Below are 21,722 nucleotides of genomic sequence, written 5' to 3'. Positions count from 1 at the left end.
TGTTAATACTGTGTTTCCATCAGCCCTATTTTACAAATCAAATAAACTATGTTTATCTAGATTTCATACATCTTTAATTCTGTAAATAAATATAAAATTTTCTATCAATTAAGTAGATTGAGAGTGACAAATAATAAAAATTAAGGATTCAGTTACTATAACTTAAAAATAAAAGTGCTAACTTCAGGAACCAAAATTTATGGTGCATTGACTGGTGACGCTGTTTAAAAGAACTTTGTTAAAAGACAATTTAGCAACTTCTGTTTTAAATTAGCCACTGTGTTAGTGCAGCAAAGTTTGGAATCAATGAGAAGAATGTTTAAGACGAATTTTAGAAATGTGTGTCATTGATTGCCTCTGACAATATAATTTCTATAACATCAGCAAAAATTTTTTGTCATTTTTTAGTAAATATTTTGATTTATATTAAAAAATGGCATTTACAAATAGCAAAGCAAAAATTGTTTAAATGGATCTCTAGCAACTTAACTGAAGCAGCTTTATCATGCAACATATCCTTTATTCTTTATTAAGCAATATTTTTACCTGTTCTAAGGCCATTTCTATTTACAAAAAAATTACATACATATAAGAAAATATTCTCTTACTATATTAGCGTAAAGAACTTATATGAATAATATCAGTCATTATTTGAAAGAAACAGAGATTGAACTTATTTAACTAGTGGACTAGTGTGATTTCAAGAAACATTAATTATTATTATTATTGTAAAATAATATGGATATATTTGTTCATACGTTGTACATTGTTACTATTCTCTGTATCAAACTATTAAGTTTACGAAATTTATATTTACTATAATTATATTAACTTTATTAAACTGTTGTCAATTTCCTTATCTGCCAAAATGTATACTTTGGATGGTGAGCAATTTTTACATTTATTTGAAATGTCTCAGTAAAATGTTTACTTGAATTTTGATTATTTCTCTTTATTTGGAAACTGTTGCAACTATACTGTTCATTCAACTTCAATGAATTCATATGGGTTGATTGAACATATAATTATACTTTGATTGTGGTACATTTCACTTAATAAAAATACAAATATTGAAGTATTAAATTTAGTGCATTGTTTGTTGTTTTTTCATTATACTGTATATTATTTATGGTTATCTTTTACCTTCTAATGCAAGTCAAATTTTTAATTTTTTGCAATATTTCTGAATTTACTTAAGCTAATAGTTTTTTAAAGAAACATTTATGTTATTTTATATTCTGTAGATTTTTAGTATGCTCTTGTAGGTTTTTCTTTTTATCTTTCGTCAAATAGTATCGTTGGATTTAATGCTGTTTGCATTTCATTAAAAATTTGGATTTATAAGGTTGTCTTGTTAGGATTTAATCTTAAAACCAATGTCAGTAACACAAGAAATAAGAATACTTTTATCTTCATTTCATTAAAAAAAAGTTTTTTAAAGCAAAATTGAGATTCTTAATTTATAATTTATAATAAATTGATAGAGAATTTTTATATATACAGTAGAATTCACTTCTGTAATCACTTCAGGATTTATTTATAGTGATGATATTAAGCAGGATAAGTAAATAAGGCTACAATAAGTGTAAATTCTAGTTTTATTCATTCTGACATTAAAAAACATGTTAAATGAGCAATTATTTATTGTGACATTGTCACAATGCTGAGTTGCAATTTTTAATCATATTTTTAATTTATTTAATTTAAAATATATGCTCTCCACCTCAAATTAGTAGTGGCTTGCCCCTAATACATCATACATTTCCTTTAACAATAGAGTTGTGCCAGTCATCTATCTAACAGTTTTCAGGGAAAAGTTTTTGAATTGAAATAACATGACTTCCAGTTTGCATCAGAAGTTTATATACAGTTAATCGGGGCCTTAAGTTTTCCAATATCTGGTCTCATTTTTTATTTATATAACTCTATTCTCAAGATTAAGGAAAGACAGACGGGCAGCAGTGAGAATTTATAGGTCTACAGTTTTTTCAAATTGCAGCTCAACAATCAAGAAATTTAATTAAAATTTATTAGTTATAATTTTTATTATTAATTAATAGTAATTCATATAATGTGAAATTGATATAAGAAATGCCAGAAACTGCACTGTATTGTTATTCAGAGTAATGAACAAATAATGACTAAAATGATTAATGTTTAAAGCACTGGTTAAAGACTGAATAATGATAACCAATAACAGAATAATTGCACATTTTCAGCTACATATTGATACTTGTGAAAAGACAGGTTATAAAGAATCTGGCAGTTTACTTGATATTTGAAGTTATCAGATTGATTGTATTTATTATATGTACCAGTTATTGTGCAAAATTGTATGAACACTCCCATGAGAAGTATTCAATGTATATTCAAGTTCATTGATGATAACTGGCATTCTTCTCAATGATATCAACAATGTTAATGAGTTCTTCAGTTATATTATTCATAGAAGTCTGTACACCTGTCTACTTCAAGGTTGATTTTTAGCCTTCAGAGAAAGCCTTCTTGTTTATACAGACAGATTTTCTCTATATGCAATAGTGACCAAAGAAAGCTTCATATTTTCATGCAAATTTTGGACATATGCTTTGATAGCTATTCTTTATAGTGATATACAGTAGATCAGGAATTTGTTAATGATACATTTTCAACTAGAAAAATCAGTCTCAATATGTTTCAACTCATTCTTGTAATTTAAAAAGGAAAAAAGACTAGCAGAAAAGTTTTTTCACTTGAAAAATATATCACTTGTTTTTCACAACATTTTTCAAAAGAGAAATATTTTGAAATAGTCTCTTTGTAAAATTAAGTATTTTTTAACTTTTAACAGATAAAAATAATTTAGGAAAAGATGTTCATGAAACTTGAAACTGTAAAGATATATATTTCATATATTTTTAATAAATAGTTAAGTAGTTGATGAACTTCAGTTTGACTTTCCATTATATCCTGTTGTTAGATGTATAGGGTGGTTCATTTTATTCTTAGGATTTTATTCTTCCAATTTGTGAAAATGGAATCAACTTTATTTAATTAAATGGGAATCCTCATTTTTTATTGCATGTTATGATTCTACATAAAAAGACCGACAAACTTTTATTTGGACAAATTTTTTTCAGAAAGATGCACTTATCAGAAGTTAACAGCATTTGAACTTTTACGCAGCTACCATAAACATGCACTGCACGTGTGCATGTATATGGATATCTGTGAAGTTCAGTGAGAAAAAAGGAAGAAAACTCATTAGGAAACTATTATTATTTAGTGGAATTATTTTTCTTCTTCAAATAATGAACTGATACAAAAACATGTGCTGCAGTGTGTTATAAAGTTTATGATATCTTGGTTGATTTTTCAAAATTTATCCTCATGTTCAAATGTTGCCTTAAATTTTCTCAAGACATTTTTTATGTTAAACTTTTAGCACATGCTTAATTATCATGAGTCCCCTTGCCTCTCACATTTTTCTCCTATTGGAACATTGTTCAAAAACATCTTTATTTCCTTGAATGCATAAGTCAATTTCTCTGTTAGAAATGTCTCACATCTTTAATAACATGTTCTCATGTTATGTTTGTACAAGCTATTTGAATTCTTTTGATCATTTCTTCTCTACTTGTTTCCTGTTCATAGACAGTTCCGGATCCTTGATTTCTGTTTATGGACAGCATTATTTAAATATTCCCACAAATAAAAATCAGGTGAAGTCAAATTTGGTGACTGTCTAGGCCTGGTAATTTTTTTAATGAACCTGACAAATATCCACAGACACATTTGCATATTGTCATGGCCATGCAAAAGTTCAAATGCTCATAACTTCTGATAAATGCATCTTTTTGAAAAACTGTTTCATATAAAAGTTTTGTCTTTTCTGTAAGATTGTAAATAATATAGAATAAAAAATATGCATGATAAATATGTAGAAGAAAAAATAGGGTCCATTTAAGAAAATCTTGTAGCCCCTTTGTAGTTTTGATTTAACAAATTTTTTATAGAATTCATATTTTTTAAATTATTCAAATTGATTGATTAAAATGACCCACCCTCCATTCTGCAATGATTGAGATTTTTAACACCTTTGCTATCCCATTGGCAATAATTGCTTGGACATTGAATTAATAATATATTGACTGTTGTTTTTACAGCTGTGCAAGTATGTTTATATACTATATCAGTTTATTATATTTAAAACACATTATACAGCTTAATGATTGGTAACTTTGTTAACATTCAAATTAAAACATATTTATTGAAATTTTAGATTGATGCTACTTTTTCTTTTGTGAAATTGTTTCTATTCTTATTTTTTCTTATTTATTCTTTCCGTGGTTTTTTTAAGGTGATTCTTATACTTTTATTCTTTAAAGTACAATATATTGTCCAGTTTGAAAACTGGTACTGTTGAAAATTATCTAAAGAAACAATTAAATAACGGTCTAAAGAAATATAAGAATTTTGGAAAGTATGTGTGTTTATTAGATTGTTAGCATTGTAACTCTTTCAAAATTAAAATTCTTTACATTCTGTTTATAGTATATTTTTTATTATGTAGCTCAATATTTTAAAAAATTTAAATTGTTTTCTGTTTCTTATAAAAGTTTACTTTATACATGAAAATAAATATATCATTCTTACAGCAGTATATTTAAAATATAGTGAAATTATTGTTACTACTACAAACTATATTTAATATTTTTTGACTAGTGTAGTATAGTTGACTAAACTGTTTTAAGAATTCATGGAAGCATTTTTTTTAATTAGGGTTTTAAGGCTCAGGCATTAGCTGTTAGCACTGATCCTGAACATCGTTTTGAATTGGCATTACAGCTTGGTGATTTGAAGATTGCTTATCAGTTAGCTCAAGAAGCTCTGGTAATTATTAAATAAAAAATGAATTATAAAATTAAATGTTTTGTTATATAATAAAATTTAATGAAATTTTTTAGAGTGAACAAAAATGGAAACAATTAGCAGAGTTGGCAATGTCTCGATGCGAGTTTCATTTAGCGCAGGAATGTCTTCATCATGCACAAGATTTTGGGGGTCTTCTTCTTCTAGCAACATCATCAGGCAGTGCTTCAACAGTTGCTAAATTAGCAGAAAGTGCAGAGAAAATGGGAAAAAATAATGTTGCTTTTCTATCTTATTTTCTTCTGGGCGAGTAAGTTTAAGGAATAATAATAAAATACTTACAAAATATGTTTGATATAACATTTTTTAGTAATTTTAAATAAATAGAAATGATAAATTAATTATGTTTTTATCAGAAAAGAAAAAGCTTTAGAAGTTTTAATTCAGACTGGACGTCTTCCAGAAGCCGCTTTTTTTGCTCGTGCTTACCTTCCGAGTCAAGTTTCAAAGTAAAATATATTAATTTCTTGATTAAGATTATATAATATATTATTTATTATGAAATAATTTAATAAATATTTTATTTATTTTTGAATATTTGATTTTTGTTTTTAAGTATTGTAAAGTTATGGAAAGAAAGTTTGAAAAAAGTAAATGAAAAAGCATCTCAGGCTCTTGCTGATCCTGAAGAATACAAAAATTTATTTCCTGGTCTTCAAGATGCAATAATTGCTGAAGAGTTCTTAAAACAGCAAAATCAATTTCATCCTGCCTCTGATTATTTGAAAATTCTTGTAAGTGTAATATATCTAAATCTTAATTTTGTAATGTATCTAAAATTTTATTATTCTGTATAAAAAGAAATATGCATTTACTATGCTAGCATATGATAAAAACTCTCAATCATTATTCTTCCATATGTCTGAATTTCAAAATTTTTATATGAAATTTTAATTGAAATGCAATATAAAATATATGATTAACTGTCATATAATATGTGCAAGTGCTGAATTTAATTTAAAACTAATAATATAAATTATTATTTAGTACTTATGAAGGTGAGTCAAAATGTAAGTTGCAATTATCAAGAACTTATCATTGATAAACAATATTTAGATGAATTCTGGTAGCAACATTGGTAATACTTCAGGCTACAAGATGTATCAGATTTGTCAATGTGGTTGCAAGTGATTAATCCGTTTTCAGCCAGAAAGATGTCACATCATTTGGGTATAGCTTCCAAATCGGAAGTTGCGCATAAACTCTTTTCTTATGGGGAAAAAAAGAGTAACTCCACTGAAATTCAGTGCCAGTTGAGGGAAGTTTATGATGAGAAAGCTTTTGCATGACAATTCCACACCTCATTCAGCAGGCATCATGAAGGCCCTACTGGAAAAATTCAAATGGACTGTATAAGAACATCCTCCCTATAGTCCAGACCTGCTTTGTGATTTCCATGTGTTCAGCTCCATGGAAAAAGATACTTTGAATCACTGATACAAATCTGATGAAGATGTCACATATGCAACATGAGAATGGTTATTGTATGTTGGACAGGAATACTTCCGAAGAGAGATAGAAAAACTCATGACACACCATGATAAATGTTTAAATAAACTTTGTGATTATGTCAAAAAGTAGCACTTTGATTGTACATTCACACAAATAAAACTTTTTGATCCGTATGTTTCATACTTTTATTTTTGGTATGAGTGCAACTTACTTTTTGACTCACTCACATATGATGAGATTGCTAATTATGACTATACAGTATTTTTTTTAAACTAGAATAGTTTTTAAAGTTTATAATTGAGCCTCCAGTTAGTAAATATATTTTGTTAATATTTATATAATTTATCAATATGATAACAAAATAACATGGTAAAACAAGAGAAGATAATAAAATACAGTAAGACCCCACTTAACACAGGGGATACATTTCTAGACAACAAAGTGCTAAATGAGACAGCATTAAACGAGGTCATTTTAACACAGAGTAAATAGGAAAAGGGAAACATGTGACCAAAAATAAATTTTACTTTAAGTTATTTTTATAATAATATATGTTAAATAATGCATAAACATATGCACACAGAAATGTAAAGTTCAGTTTTTGTGATGAAGGTTCTGGGTCTTCTGAAATTCTTGTTTTTTGCAAGTCATATAGTTTCATTTGTCGCTTTCTTTTTCTTTCCTTAAGTAAATGTCAATAGCAAGAGATTGCATCCAAAACTCCTTGTCTTGCTTTTGCACTCCTTTTAAAATCTGGATCATTTGCTACAATTTGATCAACAATTTTGGTTATCGTTACCAACCTTTTACTTTGGAAATCTGTAGAGAAATTCTTTGGGTTCTTCGTTTTCAGAATCACTATTTTTCAGTTCTACATGAATTCCTTGTTCTGCCAGTTCTTGAAGGTTGTCATTGGTAAGGCTCTCACCAGAAACCATGCAGTAACTCCTCAATATCCTACTTGTCTACATCTCCTAGTCCTGCTCTGCCAATTAGCTTGACAATCTGCTCTTCTCGTGAGAATTTTCAGATACCTCTGGCCATATTTTCTTCCACACACTGTTCATGCATTTATCAGTTAATTTTTGCCATGTGAAGTTGATATTGCCTATGGTATCCATGATGATATATTTTTTCAAAATTGCACCAAACAAACATAGATTTAAGGAAAGTACAGTGCTATGACGAATTGCCACCTCTTGCTGATTGGTTTGTGTTTGGGAATAATCATATTATATACAAATCAATGAAATACAGCAATAATTTGAATATGTGTAAATTTTGAGCTTTTTTTTAGGCTCCAAGCAGACTGCATTATATCGAATCAGCATTAAGCAAGGTTTTACTGTATTATGAATATTCTTTTATAGTTTTAGAAATTAAATAATACATTTGGATTTTTACACAGAATTACAAATTTAATAACATTAAAACATTTTTTAAATTTAATTCAACTTAATTTAGTTAAAAATTTATTTAAATTTTGTTTATACTCGAAAAATACTTTTGTAACAACTTAATTTCATGCTAATTCTTTATACATTTGATCATTAAAATATATGGCTATTATTATTCATTTGGAAAAGATTTATGAAATATTTGTAAAAACACAACTTAGTAGTTTGTTGTTTTATATTGTATTTGTTCTATTATATTGAAATTGGTTTATAGTTTAGTTTTTCTTACAAAGGTAAGGCATTTTGAATAGTTTTAAAAATAATATTAAAAAATAAATATAATAAAATAAAATTTCAGTATCCGTTTTGATATAAATATTAATTTATTTTAAATATAAATATACTAAGCTTATTTAATAATGGAAATTACAATTGAATTATTTATTATATACAAAATTAATTAGATTACTTACAATGTTCATAAATTATTAATGAAACTTAAAAGTGTGATATTTAATGATTCATTTATTATGAATCATAAAAAAAATTTTTGTTAAAATTTTTCTATAAAATTTCTTAGATAGATTTTCTAAAATAAAAATTTAAACAGATGCTGCTGTTTTATCTTTTACATAATTATATTGTTTCAGAATTGATTAAATATCAGGCTCTAATTTCTTTGAGAATATAATATAATTTATATATATATTAAATATATTAAATATATATATATATAATATGATCATTTAATATAATGTTTAGTGAGCTTTAATGTTTACAAATAGTGATAGTAATTTACAATTTATATTCAAGAGAAAATATTTATCACAGTTTAAAATACAATATGTTTATAATTTTAATCATTAAGTGTAATTTTATTAAATTACAGCTACAAATGAATTTATATTTGTACCTATTTTACTCGGTGTTTAGATGTTTTATTTAAACCAGATTATAATATACAAGTAGATGTATGTTGAGATGAAATTTAAAATTCTATCAGTTAATAGTTAAACGCTCTGTACTGAGGTAAGCTCATGAATGCCTGTGCATACTGGGTTTTTTTTTTTTTCATTATTTTCAGAAAATCATAGAAAAAAAACAATAATATTTGTCATGATATTTTGGGATTTATTTCTTTGTACTTTTCTTAACATGAAACAATTAACAGAATAATAATTAAAAAGAAAAAAAATGTTTAAAAAAATTAGAATAAAATGCTTTTTTAATTTAAAAATGTCTAATATAGAAGTGTAGTATTTAATTTGACTGAGCTTAAAATTGAATGTCTTTTCTTCAGTTTCAGTGTTATAACTATGTATTTCTGACCTGGGATTAAATATAATACACTCAAACCTGTTTTTGTGCGGTCTTTTTTTGTGCAGTATACCAATTTGATTGAAATTCATATACCGCACAAAAAAATTGCACAAAACAAATCACACAAAAACAGGTTTGAGTGTACTCCATCAACTGATAACTTTTTCTACTCAGCCATTTTACAAAACATCAAAATATTAAAGAACGAATTATTAAAGCAAGTCACTTAGCAGCAGAATAGATAATTTTTCCTTTAAACATACTTCCTGTATTAATTATAGACAAGTGTAAATTATCCAGCTCCAAACATATAAAACTGTGAACAAGTGAGACTTGTCCTTTGTCTTCTAGAATAAAATTGGTTTCAGAAGTAAGATTCATCCCCAGACTGAAAAGTATTAATCATATATGTAATTATTCAATAAAATTGATACTTCAAAGTTTGTAAAGAAAGATTTGTTTTGAAAAAAATTTTATTTGGAATATAACAACTCTGAATAGAAAGACATATTTTGCACTAATTCAGTTAAAATAAGTAATGGAAAGTGCCATTTTGCGAATTATTTTTAATTAAATATATTTTTTTAAATCAAAACTTTATTAAAGATATAATAGTAATAAATTTTATTTTAATTAAATTTGATTTATATACATAATTAAATTTAAATATTAATTCCCATAAAAATTTTTATATAAAGTTACATGTTTTTAGTCAATATATAATCCATATTTAGACTTAAGTGTTCAGTCTCTAGAAATGAAACTAGATTAACTGAAAAAACAACTTTGTCATTATATTCTATCTGTATAAATAACCTAAATTATTAATTATTATATATTTATTCTTCTAAGTACCAAAATTAGTATATTATCTCTAATAATAAATTAGTCAATTTTATTAAGATATTCTAGATATACAATTTAACGCGTGTTTTAAATTTAGGCAAATCACGAAAGAAATCCCATAAATGAAGCTAAAAGTGCTAAATTTTCAGAAGAATATAAAGTGGAAAATGAATATGATCAAGTATTTAATTTTAAATTGTTTTATAATATAATTGTTAATTTGAAAGTACTAAAATTATTTATTTTTTCTGAAGGATAAAAGCAGTATGTTAACATCAGATTTGCCCATTTTGCAAGAACAAACTGATAAAACAGATGATACCAAACAAGTATTTGGAGCAGAAGGAAGGTCTCATCCAGGACAGTTTGATTTATCTCAAATAGATGCAGAACTAGAAATAGATATCAACAATTTGGTTTTAGACGACAATATTGATACATCGGTATGAATTTTTCATCCGTTTTTAATTCAGAATAACTCATGCCAAATAATAAATATTTTTGTTTAAAATTTTAGGATTTTAATTTAGACGAGGATTTGTTGAGTGAAGATTAATGAATGATGGAATATTTCATAATTGATTATATTAAAATAAAAGAACTTATTCTATATAGAGAAAGATTCTGGTGATATGATCAATTTAACATCACATTTCACTTCCAGAACATATTTCAGAACATTTATTGAAATGTTGACTTTATATCAAGAACCAAATCTACAATACAAAGTATATTTTCGTCTTTTGAGCATTTTACATGATTCTGAATAAAACTCCTGTCGGCACAAAATGAAGTATGTATATTTTGTCTTGTAAATTTGAAGATGAAATGCCCGATACACGTTGGAAAAAATACTGCTGAATTGTATGTCATTGTTTATTTCTAATTAAATTAAAAATATAATTAATCAATGTGTTTGAGTGATATTTTTTCATAATAAAGGTGAAATTTGTTGTTATAATTTCATCAAAGTTTTAGTACATAAAGGTACTTATTACATATTATTGTTATTTTTTTGTTAGTGTAACAGTTTCAAATTGTTAATTATTGTTATTTTTAATAAAATATTTAGACAAGCAAACGAAAATAAAAATATATGTTTTTTTCATATTCTAGTTGTAAGTTAGATACCCATACTTTTCTTCAATTGTATTTAATTTCTGTTTAAAATTTACTATATCCTGTTTGATTCCTGACAGTTTTCCAAGTGTCATTGTTTACTGTTTAAGTTCTTTCTCACGACTAACTAAGGAGAGGAAGACAGCATTACACCCCATTTTGTATATGTTTGTCACATCCGTTAATAATATTGACATTCTAGATGCTGTTGACATTAAGTAAATGTAAATAAGAAATGACAATAAAATTTATCTCAGGCAACCATATATGTTACTAAATGATTCAATAACGGATATTACTTGAAACAACCTTATCATGTAGAAGACCACATCCATAGTCCTAATGAAGTTCTGTTTATTCTAAATGAAGATACAAAAATTTTAATAATGTGACATTAGAAATGACAACTGGACAAAACAATATTAAATTATGTTGACCCAGCAGGTGCAGTACACCTCATATTTCTCTAACCTTGTCTATGAGAATGATTGGTCGCTCATGTTTGTTTATACAGATGTAGATCAAAGTGTAAATGCTCCACGTCATTTGTACCCAACCCTTCCTGAGAAAATGAACCTGGTACAAAATTAAACGACTTGGACTGATCCCTTTAATTAATAAATGCCAAATATCAAATTCCCTTCTCGTTACGATTGCAAAACGCATTCTTGACAAAAATATTACTCAGTTTATATTGAATTATTAAGTTTTCAAGGGTCACATGTTTTATGATCACTAGGAAACAATAAAATTGTCTATTGTTTATAATATAAAGTCTGAACTACTTTAGTTAAGCCTTAAACTCATATAACACGATGAAAGTTTCCAATTTAATATTCAGAAATGGATAATTAAAAGTAAAATATATAAACATATTAAATAATTTGCGATGTTTTTATTGTTGGAATTATCAGTAAACGTAAGCACTGCAGTTATTTATTGATGTTTCCATGTAAGATTAGATTTAGTGAAAGTAAATAGAAACAGCTTTCTGGAAGTTGAGTGAAAACGTGGTTGACAGTTCAAATCCTCAGCTAAAGCAGGCGAGAAATTACCTAACAGGCGCTTGTCAGTTCAATTGATGCGCCGCCTTGTAACAGGATATTCGCAACTAACAGCTGGCCCTTTGGACTAAAACGCTTCCAGCATCTTTAATATCTACTCACCGACGATAATTTTCCATTTTTGACATCAACTATGCGCTTGTTTGTTTATCTTGCCAACATTTAAAGGTGCTGCTTAAGTGACAACTCAGTTTACGCTTTTCTCTATCACATTATAAATTTTCTTATTAAAAGTTTTATTTTCTTTCCTAATATCCTACCCGAATCTACATCCTGACACTACATATTAATCCCCAACACAAAATTAGAAGAAATTTATAATTCTTTACAGTGATAGATTATTCTATACATTTTGACTCATAAGGAATCAATATTTTTAATAGTTAAATTATCAAAATGACATTGCTAATATTTAACGTAGACTTTTATATAATTTTGCAGTAGGTTACATTAATAAAATATGCTAAATAAATATTTTTATTGATTAAAAAAAAAATTAAAACTATAGGTTGTTGAATCTAAAAAGATTATTGTTCAATTGTAGAGAATGTTAAGATCTAGTTTAAAAAATAATAAATAAAAGATAATTTGTTATATTTTTCTGAACATGTTTTCAAAATTGGTATCAGTTTACTTAATAACATCGTAATAAAAACAGTACGAGTTTCGAATTACCACAATTTATGTAAATGACTTTTCTTCCTCAAAATAATGGTTTGAATGAAAGATATAAACTTCTACTTAAAAACTCTCGGAGACATTTTAATGATAAACAAAATGGCTATTTATTCGGGTGTTTAAAAAGAAGTTTACAATTTGCAAAAAAAAAAGTTTTACATATTTTTATTTTTAAATTGACACAGAGCAAATTTATAAACATTGAATAAACAAAATCGAGAATCTTAATATTTGTTATGAAAGAATAATGGTTATTTTCTCTGCATAATGAAAATCATTACAAATGCATTGATTTGTAGTAATAATGATAAAATAATTGAAAAATGTAAATAGAAATTTATAAAATTTCATCATTATTTTTTGCTAGAAATGATTAACAATTATGAATCTGTATACCTTACTACACCGTTTATAAAACATTTTCATACATTTAAGACTTTGTTTGGTCGAAAATTTTATAATTTATGTTTAAAATATTTTTTTCTTGATATAATTTTCTAAATAAACAAGAAATTATAAAAAAGATGCGGTGTGTAAGGTATCCATTGTCAAAGTTCGTTTCCTTTAGTTTTTGAGGTATAATGGCGATTAAACAGAAATATTTCAAAATAATTTTCTGAATATCACATTTATCGTTATCAAAAATTCGTTAGCGATTCTAAGTTGGACCACGTATTCTTAATATATGGAATTGTACGCGAAGGAAGGAACCAAAGCGGTCAAGCGAAGAAAATTCTGTTTCCTTCCACTTGTTCCTCCTTAATAAAAGCATCGTCAGTTTTATGATAGAAGAAACTTTTCTTCACGCCGTCGTCTAGAACAACTTGTTTCTCTGGCCACGGATAATAATGGACTGTGTGCATACCATCTGCGGGAGCTTGACGTCTGCAGGGAGGAAAACTTGCGGGAAATGAGCCCGCTGCAGCACCACTACCGATGCTGTGTGGGGTATAACCACTCATGGTGCCTAACTGTAGAGACTGTAGTCCTGTATCATACTGCGGTTGAACGTGACCGTACGGCGAATGCAGGGTGGCCTGTCCGGTTGTCATTCTCTGGCAGGAATTGTATCCCGGAGACTGAACGTGGGATAGAGACCAGTTAGGAGAAACGGTGGCACCCGTATAATTGGTAGCTAAATATGTGTTATGACTTAAAGATAATGGATTATACGAATCTGGAAAAAGTTGTTTAGTTATAGACGGTGGCGGTTGATAAGGTTTCTTTCTAATCCTTCGTTTCTTTCTATAATTATTATTCTCGTACATATCTTCGGCTTCTGGATCTATTACCCAATAATTACCTTTACGATCCGTCCCTTCTTCTCGGGATACTTTCTTGAAAGCTTGATTTAGACTAAGATTATGTCTGATGCTATTCTGCCAACCTTTCTCGTTGTCTTCCATTTTTTTGCGGAAATATGGGAATTCTTTCATAAAAAATTTATATATTTCATTTAAAGTGAGTTTCTTCTCTGGAGAGCTTCTGATAGCCATGGTGATCAAGGCTCCGTAGGTAAAGGGTGGTTTGCAATTTGGATCTTGGCTTCCTTGTTCGACGTTCTTCTGAGAAGACATGACTTGTGCCGATGAGGGACTCTTCGCTTCTTCGTAGTTATTCTTGTAAACTGAAAAATTTTAAATTGCTACAATTCTAAACATTACCTATAAACCATTCATTAAGCTGATAATATTTTTCAGTACAAAAAAAATCATTGATTAAAGTGAATATATTTTTAACATTTCCACCGTCTAGAAATTATTAATAACAATCAATTGTAAGAATAAATCTACATATTTTCACTATATAAAGTATTATTAAGAATATAATTTTTAACAGAATTTTTAAATTAAAGCTGTGTATAAATCAAAACTAAATTGATTTTTCAAAGAAAATTTTATAATAAATAGTGCGAAAATTGTTGTTTTCAAATTTTTATCATACTTGAAACTTGTAATAATATTTTACTTAGGTCTAACTCTTTAATTAATCAATTTATATATTGCATTACTAGAGGTGAAAATATTTAATGTTTAATTTAAACTAAAATATTCGTACTTCGCATTTCTTAAATAAAATATTCACTTGTCATACAGCTAAATGGTATAATATTTGAGCATATTTTAATTTTAAGAAGAAAGAATTTTGTATGTGGACAGATACTTTATAATAAATACTTGATTTAGGCATAGAAAATTCTGTTCGCTTCGCACTGTTCTTTTATAAAACTATCTTCAATTTTATGATAAAACAAACTTTTCTTCAAATCATCATCCAGAGAAATTTGTTTTTCGTGCCAAGGATAATAATGGACTTGATGTATTCCTTCTGTGGAAGGAGGATTTCGATAAGAAGCGAAATGTCCATGAAAGGGTCCAATAGTGGTTCCGTTATTAAAACTATGGGAAGCGTACCCGTTCATGGCACCTAAGTGCAACGATTGTATTCCTGCATCGCATTGCGGCTGAGTGTGTCCGTAAGGAGAATATAAAGCGGCCTGTCCTGCTGTTATTCTCTGACAAGAAGCATATCCAATCGATTGAACATGAGATAGGGACCAATTGGGTGAAACCGTCGAATTACTATAATTTGAAGTGAAACAAGTGCCGTGGTTCAAAGATATTGGGTTATAAGCATCTGAAAAATATGTAGTTAGAGTCGCTTGTGAGAGATTCGGTTTTCGTCGTATCCGACGTCTTAAATAATTATTATCTTCGTACATATCTTCAGCCTCGGGATCGATTATCCAAAACCCTCCCTTCTTACTTCCCTTGCCGTTGGGAGGTATCCTTTTGAAACATTGATACAGACTGAGATTATGCCTGATACTGTTCTTCCAAGAATTTTTATTTTTATTGTTTCGAAAAAATGCAAATTCTTTGGTAAAATATTGATATATTTCGTTCAGAGTGAGTTTTTTCTCTGGAGAACTTTTGATAGCCATGGTGATCAGAGCCGCATACGAATAGGGTGGTTTAGTATTTGGATCTTGATCTCCTAATTCGATGTTCTTCTCGGGAGATAATGTATCTCGATCCGACGAGGAATTTGGACTGTTTAACCTCTTCGCTTCTTCATAGTCCTCGTAAACTGAAAAATTTAAATTGCTACAAATCCAAACATTATAAACTATTCATTAAGCTGATAATTCAAAGAAATACATCACACATATCAATTTTAATAACAAATATCCTGAAGTAGCTTACGCTACTTGTTAAGTATTAATAATGATTATTAATAACAACACAAGAACCAAGTTTTTCATTTTGTACGGTTCATTTCTGTTAAACAAATTAAATTAATCATATAATTCAATTAAAATTATTAAACAAAATATTAAATAAGAGCAAACGAATTTATCTTTCTACATTAAAGTGCATTGTTTTGAAATTTTCATAGTGATTTTCATTTTTCAGTTAATAAATAATAAGAAATTCGGTTAATTTTTAATTAACGAATAAACTAAATTGAGATTTTAGTTTAATTATTATTAATATTTTAATAAGTGAAAAGGAAACTGTAATTATATTTTCACGGTTGCTCACTGATTTTTGAATTAAATTAATTTTTTGTTAAAATTTCTAACCCCAAAGTAGCTGATATTTTAATAGTAGAAGGGTTTAATAAACACAAAAATTTTAAATTAGAGGTATATTTTATTATAATAGTATTTAATAAAGAAAATTAACAATGGAGGCTTATTAATTGCGGTTACGCCTAATGTTGACCTATATTACAAACATTATTAATATACTACAATATCATTAACGTTATTATTTCTAAGATATTCTTTAAGTATAGAAGATTAAATAGAAAATTCGATAGAATATTCTGGCTAGCACATAGAACAATGTATACTGTTATCCAGATATATACACCTATCGAACATCATACATACAAATACACGGAGCCTTTGCAACAATTAGGAAAGCATTACAATTTATATTTAAGCATAAAATAGCCTATTTCCGTCCATTTGTTCCTCTTTTATTAAAGCATTTTCGGTTTTATGATATAAGAAACTTTTCTTCATTCCTTCGTCGAGAACGATTTGTTTTCAGGCCACGGATAGTAATGAACCGTGTGCATTCCGTCAGCAGGAGGCTGACTTCTACACGAAGGAAAGTTTCCGGGGAAGGATCCTATTGTAGCACTACCAGTAAAACCGTGAGAGGTATATCCGCCCATAGTACCCAACTGCAGAGACTGCAAGCCAGCATCGTACTGCGGCTGGACATGACCGTAAGGAGAGTGTAATGCTGCCTGTCCCGTCGTCACTCTCTGGCACGAATTGTATCCTGAAGTTTGAACATGTGATAACGACCAATTTGGCGAAACGGCTGCACTGTTATAATTAGAAGTTAAATAAGTGTTGTGGCCTAAAGGAAAGGCGCCGTGAGCATCTGGAAAGTGTTCTTTAGTAAGAGTAGATGAAGGAGGATATGTTTTTTTCCTTATCCGACGTCTCCTTTTATAATTATTATTTTCAAACATTTCTCCGACTGCTGGATCTATCGTCCAATAATTACCCTTTCTGTCACCACTTCCTTCCTTTCGAGGTACCTTTTTGAAACACTTATTCAGACTCAGATTATGTCTGATACTGTTCTTCCATGCTTTTTCTTTATCTAAAGGCTTATCCCTGTAGTAAGGAAATTCCTTTTTTATATATTCGTATATATCGTTTAAGAGAAGTTTATTATCTGGAGAACTTCTGATGGCCATTGTGATCATGGCAACATACGAATATGGTGGTTTGACATCCGTAATGTGGTCTAATGATTCGTTACTTTTCTGTGGAGTCGACATGACTTGTTCTGATGAGGAACTTGCAATATTTAGTCTTTTCTTTTCTTCATAGTTGTTCTTGTAAACTGTAAAAAGTTAAATTGCTGCAATTCTAAACATTATCAAGATACAATTTCATTAAGCTAATTAAAATTTCATAATAAATACTTAGATCACACGTATATCAACCTTAATTTGGATTGACTGTAATAATATCATAAGTAAAATTTTCCATCATTAATCTATTGAACCTAATTAAGATCATTTAAATTTGAGTTTAAATCGTGATTTGTGGCACAAACCATTGAACAAATTTGCGAAATAGGTATTTAAATCTGTCGTTTAATCGATTCCAGCTGACAAAACTCTTTTGGTTTATTTATTCAGACAAAAATTCGCCTCGTTAAAGCGATTTTCAATCCGTCTAAGACCGATGAACACAGATTGTTAATTATTTTCAATATATATATATTCTTTCGGATCTTCAAAGATGTATCTTTTCTCGGTAAAGTCGATGTAACTTATTGGATAAACTGTTTGTTTATCCTTCAAAGAACATTACAACTGCTTATTTGAACGTGGGAAATATATAAATATTCTTGTACAAAGTTGAAAGCGCTAAATTAGTCGTTAGAAAAGTAGAAAAATAATGATTTTTGTTGAATTTCTCTTGGACTTTGCTGTTAAAATCGTTTATTTCTTTAGAGTTAAATCTTTCCTTTAAAAATGAACTAATTCCTAAAAATAAGAGTTGTCATTTTTCGAATGGAATGTATAACATAATGAAGTTACATTTTATAAAATATATGGGAAAAAATTGATATAAATGAATGTTTCTGATCTTCCGCATCTTTCCGAGTTTAATTGAAAAATGCGACCACTTAAAAAGAGCTCAATATTTTTAACTCACCTCGAACGAAACAATTTAAAATGACGTAAATTAATAGTAACTAGATTTAACTAGCTGCCAGTCATACGTGTGCTTGCATAAAACATTAAATTTGTTTTAAATCAAAAGAAAATTGATACCGGATATGACATTTCGGTAGGTACATAGTTCATAACATTATACCCATAGCCAGGTGTTTATGAAGAGAAAGATTCGAAGGACGATGATACCTGAGAAACTCTGACGTTTGTTAACAGTTAGTTGATGTAAACAATGTTTATAGAGCATACAATGTGACAAATGTTTGTGCAATATCCTTTACAGTTTTCTGATATTCCTAAAAACAATTTTTCTGTAGCAAACCGCACTTTCTAAGCTTCTCTAATTTTATTCATATTTGCTAATAACATTACATTTTGTTATTGTTTTCATTAAAAAATAATATCTCATTATCGGGAAAATTATATATCAATTAATTTAAACTTAATTCGAAAAGAGGACCAGAGGATTCCCCCAACTTTTTGAAGGAATTTTTAAGGATCAAAACGGAGTAGAACGTCAATACAAATATTCCTAACCTGCTTAAAAATATAGGAATATTCTTAAATTAATATTTTAACAATTAAATTAATTAAAATTAATGAAAAAGATTTTAAAAAGTTCATATTTTTGACATCTTCCAATGATTCACAACGTTTCAAATTAAGTAAATGGGACAAAAGTTGAATATCATTTTTTCTTTGTTTCTATTAAGAATGGCGTAATTTGTTCTCGAATATTTTAATCATTTTCATAAACAATCTACACCAATGACTAATGCATTTAAAAATTCAAATATCATAAACAAAAAAAGGCTTACAAAATAATCTTGATACTATTTTACAACCTGAATCTGTGTCCTTTTTTTTTAAAAAAATTCTTTCTAATATTATAATTTTGGATGGATTTATAAGCCTTTAAGAATGATTTACGAATTTACATCTGGCTCTTTTAACCATCTAATTTACGAGTTTCGACAACCTTGGAACAGTTCGCTAAATTGGCTAAAGACAGAGCCATTGTTACCGGAAACACAGAAAACAAATAGCTAACAATCCAGAAAAAAATATCAAATTTAATTTATATTTACCAAAAAAAAAAAAAAAAAATGCATATAAATATTAAAAAGCCTCAAATTATTTAATAAACATTTGTTATAATTCGAAACGAAAAGAGTAATTAATAAAAACTTTTATAACAGATCTTAAACTAATAGAAAAATCTAATGAAGGCCACGAAATATTTCAGTAATTAATCATTTAAATTATGCAGATTATAGTCTTCGTTAGAATTCGTTGCATGGTCCATCATTCAAAGTTAATCACACATTTTGCAACGTAAAATTTTATATTCATGACTCCAAAATTAAACAAAAATCATTACTAAATAGTCCTTTAGTATTATAAATTATAACACTATTCAATCAGTAGATGTATCATCAAGTATCAGTAGTAAAATATTTTTTCATATTTTTATTTACTGATACTAAACAATTATAAATTTTAATTTAATCATATTAATTTATTATTTATATAATAGACCCTGATTAAGTTTAATACAGAATAAACATTTTAGTGTAAATCAAAATTTCATACGAAATTCTTTGTATACTAAACTTTAAAAAATATATTAAATGTATTACTAAAATTAACTTAATTTTTATATAAATATTATTGATTTGAAGTATTAAAATTATTTTAATCATTAATAATTAGAAAAATAAATGAATTCTTTTAAATAATTCACAAAAGTCGAAATTTTTGTTTGATTTCTTTTGTAAGAGTTTGCAAAATAGAAACCAGAACATAATTATCTATAATATTTATATAGCATTTAATACTTTATAAATATATAATTTGAATAATAATAATAATAAAATATTTACCTGGTAGCAAATTTCTTTCGATATTAGTGGAAACGCTTTCTTTATCGTTAGCTTGATATCTTTCCATCATCTCCTTTCCATATCTCTAAACAATTTAACATCACACTTTTGCCGTCATCTCGTCATATACTTATTCGAACATTTCTCGTGTAAAAACTATTCTAATTGGGTTAAAATGCGATTCTCGTGACACAGAAGATTTGAAATAAAGTGATACTATTGGAGGATAGTTAAAAACATCCCACCTCCTAACCGGAAATGATGCCAACATTGTCAGCCACCGAATGATACAAACGACTGTCAGGTGTTGACTTTAACGAGCGAAGGAGTGAAGAATTAGTTTTTTGGAACGATTTCAACATCCCTCTACTCTCTTTCGACTTAATCGTCAATCCCTCCTCCTCTTGAAAGCCTAAAATTCGTCTTAACTTACTTAAGTTTTGTGCTTGGTGATAAAACGAGCCGACTGTACTTAAAGATTGTTTTGATTTTGGAAAGTACTTAATTAACACGTTGTTGGACACATTATATTAAAAACAAACAACTTCAAGCTTCCATATACCCGGTAGTGACAAAAAATATCCCCCTTTTTTTTTGTATACGTTTCTACACACAAGTTCTAGTCTCTTCGATGCGGATATTTCGTTTAGGAATGATTATAAAATAAAATAATGGAGTAAAAGTATCGACTGCATAATAAAAATATTTATAAGCGAGATGTGGCGAAATTTTTATAAATATTAGTTTATTTTTTGTTTAAATGTACAGTGACTCTTTCAAGGATGTTTATTTACTTATATATAAATATATATAACACCGTTATTTACACAGTTTTCATCCATTGAGAAAATTGTTATTTTTTTTAAAAAAATCGGAGTAATATTTAGTTTAAAATCAAATCAATGTTTTCCTTTATTTCCATTTAAAATATTTAATTGATATTTTTTGTATATAAGCTTTAAACATTCTCTCTCTCTCTCTCTCTCTTTTTTTTTAAAGTAAGAGCATTCACTCACGTTTGTATAGGATATAATAATAACACGTGTACAAATAAACACCTTAAGTGTCGTATTCTTCTATACTCCAGTCACTAAATTACATATATCTTGTAGATGGACAAATAAATAAAAACGAAGAGTAATTTGAACAATTGCTCGATGCCCCGAAAGTACTTGGAACCAACAATAAAAAAAAAAATCATGACAGTAATTACCGATTTAATGAGAATTTTATCACCTTTGATCTACGATAGGATCGTAAAAAATGAGAATTATAAGCATAAATTGGATTTAATTGCAAAAATCAACAAAGTTATTGCTTATATAAGCATTATC

At 27.7% G+C, this 21,722-nt stretch overlaps 2 protein-coding genes across 4 annotated transcripts in view; one reads left to right on the top strand and one right to left on the bottom strand.

The window, feature by feature from the left end:
- The window catches only part of beta'COP (coatomer subunit beta'), a 40,928-nt gene extending 30,095 nt beyond the window's left edge, over positions 1–10,833 (top strand). Inside the window, exons 15-21 of the mRNA XM_067288701.1 lie at positions 4,762–4,872; positions 4,947–5,161; positions 5,268–5,360; positions 5,468–5,645; positions 10,024–10,107; positions 10,181–10,369; positions 10,444–10,833. Of these exons, the coding sequence (XP_067144802.1) occupies positions 4,762–4,872; positions 4,947–5,161; positions 5,268–5,360; positions 5,468–5,645; positions 10,024–10,107; positions 10,181–10,369; positions 10,444–10,482 (909 nt within the window). The 3' untranslated portion in view covers positions 10,483–10,833. The remainder of the gene's footprint in view (positions 1–4,761; positions 4,873–4,946; positions 5,162–5,267; positions 5,361–5,467; positions 5,646–10,023; positions 10,108–10,180; positions 10,370–10,443) is intronic.
- Positions 10,834–13,252: 2,419 nt separating this feature from the next.
- LOC136990261 (forkhead box protein L2-like) lies at positions 13,253–20,946 on the bottom strand. 3 transcript variants are annotated; one of them, XM_067288647.1, is made up of 2 exons: positions 20,389–20,725; positions 13,253–14,414 (listed from the first exon to the last, which is right to left on the bottom strand). In XM_067288647.1, exons 1-2 carry the CDS (start codon positions 20,456–20,458, stop codon positions 13,507–13,509), a joined length of 978 nt encoding a protein of 325 aa, XP_067144748.1. In that variant the 5' UTR covers positions 20,459–20,725; the 3' UTR covers positions 13,253–13,506. The 3 variants fall into 3 exon arrangements, with proteins under 3 accessions (XP_067144748.1, XP_067144747.1, XP_067144749.1); XM_067288646.1 differs by lacking the exon at positions 13,253–14,414 and adding an exon at positions 14,749–15,877 and having other exon boundaries at positions 20,389–20,945; XM_067288648.1 differs by lacking the exon at positions 13,253–14,414 and adding an exon at positions 16,340–17,661 and having other exon boundaries at positions 20,389–20,946.
- Positions 20,947–21,722: the final 776 nt, after the last annotated feature.

This window comes from Centruroides vittatus, unplaced genomic scaffold (assembly GCF_030686945.1).
Source record: "Centruroides vittatus isolate TY-2023 unplaced genomic scaffold, ASM3068694v2 scaffold_899, whole genome shotgun sequence".
Lineage (NCBI taxonomy): Eukaryota > Metazoa > Arthropoda > Arachnida > Scorpiones > Buthidae > Centruroides > Centruroides vittatus.
The sequence above is the reverse complement of the archived record's forward strand: the minus strand, read 5'-3'. Positions and strand labels throughout refer to the sequence as shown.